A 5,725-nucleotide genomic window follows, 5' to 3' on the forward strand; every position below is an offset into this window, starting at 1 on the left:
CATTAAGTCAATGAAATGGATGTCCCACCCTTACCCAGCCCTACCACTCATTGCCTGATGAACTCTGAGTCCCTTCTCTAGGCTTGTACCCTGTGGATCCGAGGCTATGCCCTCTCAGTGAACTGTATAATCTATCATAATACCTGTGAGCTCGCCACCCAGGGGAAATCGGGTCCACCTTGCACACGTTTGCCTTAGTGATCCCAGACTCTCTCAGCCCAGTCCCATGATCTAGGACAAGTATCAGGGTTTCTATATTACAGAAGACATGGGAGAGGGTGGGCTTGGCTGAATCCTGCAGACAGTCACCCAATGACCTTGGACATGAGCTTTTTCTGTGACTTACTCTCTTTTCTCTTGTCTTGCAGCAGACAGTACTTCAGGCAGAGGAGCTGGGAGAAGCCACCAGGACACACAGGCCCATGGGAAAGCAGGCCGTGGCCACCTCAGGATCAGGGAGGACGACTTGGGGTGGTGGGCGGTGAGGGAGCCATTCTCCCTCCCAGCATTTGCGCCATGCAGCTTGGGACAGGACATCTGGGACAGTGCAGGCAGTGACCCATCTCACCCCTAAGTCCCCTGGAGGGGGCACTGCCCAGCCCTCCACCCTGTCCCCAGAGGCAGTGTCCCGAGATGGCTGGGCACGGGTGGGGTGCACCATGGGTGCTTGTGGCGGCTGCCACGTTACTGCACGCAGGTGGGCTGGCCCAAGGTGACTGCTGGCTGATCGAGGGTGACAAGGGCTTCGTGTGGCTGGCCATCTGCAGCCAGAACCAGCCACCCTATGAGGCCATCCCCCAACAGATCAACAACACTATCGTGGACCTGCGGCTTAACGAGAACCGCATCCGCAGTGTGCAGTATGCCTCCCTGAGCCGCTTTGGGAACCTCACATACCTCAACCTCACCAAGAATGAGATAGGCTATATCGAGGACGGGGCCTTCTCTGGCCAGTTCAACCTCCAGGTGCTGCAGCTGGGTTACAATCGGCTGCGCAACCTTACAGAGGGAATGCTGCGGGGCCTGAGCAAGCTTGAGTACCTGTACCTGCAAGCCAACCTCATTGAGGTGGTGATGGCCAGCGCCTTCTGGGAGTGCCCCAACATCATCAACATAGACCTCTCCATGAACCGCATCCAGCAGCTGGGCAGTGGCACTTTCGCAGGCCTGGCCAAGCTCTCAGTGTGTGAAATTTACAGCAACCCTTTCTACTGCTCCTGTGAGCTTCTGGGCTTCCTGCGCTGGCTGGCTGCCTTCACCAATGCCACACAGACCCATGACCGGGTACAGTGTGAGTCACCTCCTGTCTACGCTGGTTACTTCCTGTTGGGCCAGGGCCGCCATGGCCATCAACGTAGCATCCTCAGCAAACTGCAGTCTGTGTGTACTGAAGACTCTTACACGGCTGAGGTGCTTGGCCCACCTCGCCCAGTGCCTGGCCAATCACAGCCAGGACATTCGCCACCGCCACCTCCACCAGAGCCCAGCGATGTGCCCTGTCTTGATGATGAGTGCTTCTCTGGTGACGGCACCACACCGCTGGTGGTTCTGACTACTCTGGCCACTCAGATGGAGGTTCGTCCCTCCATGAAAGTCAAGCAGCTGACCCAAAACTCGGCCACCATCATGGTGCAGCTGCCGAGCCCATTCAACCGCATGTACACACTGGAGCAGTACAATAACAGCAAATCGTTCACCGTGTCCAAGCTGACCCAGCCCCAGGAGGAGATCCGCCTCACCAATCTCTACACCCTCACCAACTACACGTACTGCGTGGTCTCCACCAGCTCTGGCACCCATCATAACCACACCTGCCTTACCATCTGTCTTCCCAAGCCACCCAGCCCACCTGGCCCTGTGCCAAGCCCCTCCACAGCCACTCACTACATCATGACCATCCTGGGCTGCCTCTTTGGCATGGTGCTCGTTCTGGGCGCCGTTTACTACTGCCTGCGCAAGCGGAGGCGCCAGGAGGAGAAACATAAGAAGGCGGTGGCAGCAGCAGCTGGCAGCTTGAAGAAAACCATCATCGAGCTTAAGTATGGGCCTGAGATTGAGGCGCCTGGCCTAGCCCCATTGACCCAGGGCCCGCTTCTGGGCCCTGAGGCTGTGACTCGAATACCCTACCTGCCAGCCACCACCAGTGATGTGGAGCAGTATAAGCTGGTGGAGAGTAGCGAGACCCCCAAAGCCACCAAGGGGAACTACATTGAAGTGCGCACGGGGGAGCCGCCAGAACGCAGAAGCTGTGAGCTGAGCCGACCTGGTGGTCCTGAAAACCAGGGCTCGGTAGCCGAGATCTCCACTATCGCCAAGGAGGTGGACAGAGTCAACCAGATCATTAACAACTGCATCGACGCACTCAAGTCTGAGTCCACCTCCTTCCAGGGCGCCAAATCGGGTGCCGTGTCTGCGGCTGAGCCGCAGCTGGTACTGCTGTCCGAGCCTCTGGCTAGCAAGCACAGCTTCCTGTCCCCTGTATACAAAGATGCCTTTGGCCACGGTGGCCTGCAGCGGCACCACAGTGTGGAGGCTGCGCCCGGGCCTCCCAGGGCCAGCACTTCATCCAGCGGTTCTGCACGTAGCCCTCGCACCTTTCGGGCTGAGGCCACCGGCACACATAAGGCCCCAGCCACTGAGACCAAGTACATTGAAAAAAGCTCACCTGTGCCCGAGACCATCCTCACTGTGACACCCGCAGCCACCGTGCTGCGGGCCGAGGCCGACAAGAGTCGCCAGTATGGCGAGCATCGGCACTCGTACCCCGGCTCCCACCCTGCTGAGCCACCGGCTCCACCACCACCTCCACCCACTCATGAGGGGCTGGGTGGCCGCAAGGCATCCATCCTGGAGCCTCTGACCCGGCCACGACCCCGAGACCTCGTCTACTCTCAGCTGTCCCCGCAGTACCACAACCTGAGCTATTCCTCTAGCCCGGAGTACACCTGCAGGGCGTCCCCGAGCATCTGGGAGCGCCTCAGACTGAGCCGTCGGAGGCACAAGGATGACGCGGAGTTCATGGCGGCTGGCCACGCCCTGCGCAAGAAGGTCCAGTTTGCCAAAGATGAGGACCTGCATGACATCCTAGACTACTGGAAGGGCGTGTCCGCCCAGCACAAGTCCTGAATCTTCCTCCATCCCTCGGCAGGGCCTAAGGCAACCTGGCCCTGCCCTCTCCGAAACTCGTGATGCTCAGTGGACCAAAAAGGATAGACCATCGGCAGCAGCTATCCCTGACTGAGACTCAACACTAAGCCCAACATACGTGCACAAGAAGGGGCCGCTGGGCTCAGTGCCTGGCCTGCAGGGACAGCTTGAGGAGGCCACAGGTGGCTACGACAGTAGATATACTAACTTTCATGTAAACTGTACTGTGCCTGCTGCCTGGTGCAAGCAAGCAAGCCACATTACACACACACACACACACACACACACTCACACACACACACACTTTCACACACACACACGCATGCACACACACACAAACACACGTATACACGCATGCACACGCACATGCACATGCACACACACACATAAACACACGGGACTTCGGAAAACTGTGTCTTATGGGTGGGGGTGGGGGAGGGGAATTTTTTCCATTATCTTTCTTGTTTTCAGTCTTCTCTTCCTTTTCTCCCTTTCTTCTCTCTTTCCTCTTTCTTTTCTTCCTTTTTAAAAAATATATATAAAAGTGAAATTCTTAAAAAAAAAAAAAAGACCTAAATCACCTATCATGGGGGGTGTGTGACCAAGTGAGGCCAGCTTCAAGGCACCCCCTAAATATGCTCTCCCAGTCTGTGGAGAGCAGAGGGTGGAGCTGAGGCGGATGGACTGCCTGAGGCTATGGGACTCCAGGAGGGAGATGGAGACTGTGCCTGGGGACAGGGCAGGGTGACAAGAGGGGTGCAGGCTGGGAAGCATTGTGGGGTCCCCACCCCAGCCCATCTTCATTGTACACTGTAGCTGTTCTATTGTACAGAAAAAAATCTATATTTGCAAAGTTTGCTGTAAAATGAGAGAGAAAAAAGACTATGTCTACTAAAAAAATCTGCAAAGGAAAAAAATCCAAATACACGTGTTTTGTGGGTTTTTTACTGGGGGGGGGTAGGGGAGGGTTGCAGGTTCAGGGTCCCATTTAGGCATGTGATTGTGGATAGTGGCTTTGATGGGCTCAGTGGAAGCCCTATGGGAAGATTCGGGCTCACATTGGGCAGGGGAGTGTCCGTGCGGGTGGGAACCAGCCTGAATGGATTGGGAATAAGAGGCAGGAGTCTGAGCAGGGCTGTGGCTACACCAGGGCCCATGTGCAGACCCAGTACCGGAGGGGTGGGGACAACCTGGAATAAACAGGGGTTCTTCTGAGCTGGTGGTGATGGTGGTGATGGTGGTGATGGCGGTGATGGTGGTGATGGCGGTGATGGTGGTGTTGGTGTGAGGGTGAGATGAACAGAGTGTGTGTCTGTGGGGGGAGTTCTTCCATACCCAGAGCCCCACCCACATGGAGAAAGACCCCTCCTTGCCCTGAAACATGAAGCCAGTCGTCACCCTCCCACAGCCAGCCCTGCACGACACTGCCAACCCTTCCTTGTCTCTTGCCCATGCTGTCCCTGGGTGGGCCCATCCTCAGGCTGGCAGCCATTTGCCATGGAAGAAAGTGGGGAGCTCTGAGCCATGTGGCCTTCTTTGGGCAGGCCCATCCTCAGAGGATGAGTAGTGGATCTTTCTAGGTTCTTCAGTTTCTGGAACTGGTAGAAGGAAGTCCCAGTCCAAGGCTAGCCTCAGTATTCCCAGTTACTGAGACCATAGTTCCTTGTCAAGGACCATCCATCTGTAGCCCTCTAGCCTAATGCCAATCACCAGGGGTCCTATGATCATCCTCACCCAATGCTGGTCTCTTCCAGAGAGGTTCAGGCCATTCTCTTACCTGGGCAACCAGGCGGCATATGTCCCTATCAACATTCCCAAACTGTTTGGAGGCCCTTCCCCTCATCCCTCTAAAGGTCCTAGTCACTGAGGGCTCCCATCCGGGGAAAACGACTCCTAATATGGATTGTTGGCAAAGACCCAGTAAGACGCAACATCTGGATCCAGCAAGGTGCCTGAGGACTTGAATTCAGAGCTATAGTTGTGAAAAGATGCAGGCTTTGGCCTCTGATGAGCTGTGGAGAATAGGTCTAGGTCCCAGCCTAGATGAAGATCAGGGCAGAGAGAGTGAGGAGGGCTGAGGGCCAGGGGCAGGCAGCCTTGGAACAGCAGCCTCTGCTTTCATACTCCTGGGACATGAGGTTCATTGTTTTCCCCCAACTTTAGGCATCTTCCTTAGACCCACACAGTCCTAGGATCCAGTTCAGACTCCTCGGTCCCTGGAGGGGAACACAGAACTACATGCAGAGCCCACATTGGATTCCTAACCAGGGTACACTTGGCGGGAACCCTGCCAATGAACCCTCTAAATAAGTTCCCCTCAAGGACTACATGTCCTGTCCTTTCTTGTCCAGCCTAACAGGAACCAACCAGCTCAGCTCTTCCCAGCTCTGTACCTTGGTGAGCATTGAGGGAGGATCCATGGTGATCCAGAGGCAGTGGTCACACCCACAGGGGAATGCAGGATCCAGAGAAAGACCTTCTCTTCCCAGGGACACATAGCCACTCAATGACTGTTCTGGTTATGGGACAGAGGGAGGTGGCCAGGCCTGCTCAACATACTCCTTGTCACCAAGGAGAC

The 5,725-nt window shown here is 55.9% G+C and overlaps 1 protein-coding gene across 1 annotated transcript; it reads left to right on the forward strand.

Moving 5' to 3' along the window:
* The first annotated feature begins 585 nt into the window (after window positions 1-585).
* On the forward strand, window positions 586-3,393 carry Elfn1 (extracellular leucine rich repeat and fibronectin type III domain containing 1). Its single transcript, XM_051205385.1, has one exon. The coding sequence runs from the start codon at window positions 634-636 to the stop codon at window positions 3,124-3,126; it is 2,493 nt and encodes an 830-aa protein (XP_051061342.1). The 5' UTR covers window positions 586-633; the 3' UTR covers window positions 3,127-3,393.
* Window positions 3,394-5,725: the final 2,332 nt, after the last annotated feature.

This window comes from Phodopus roborovskii, unplaced genomic scaffold (genome assembly GCF_943737965.1).
Source record: "Phodopus roborovskii unplaced genomic scaffold, PHOROB, whole genome shotgun sequence".
NCBI classification, from domain to species: Eukaryota; Metazoa; Chordata; class Mammalia; order Rodentia; family Cricetidae; genus Phodopus; species Phodopus roborovskii.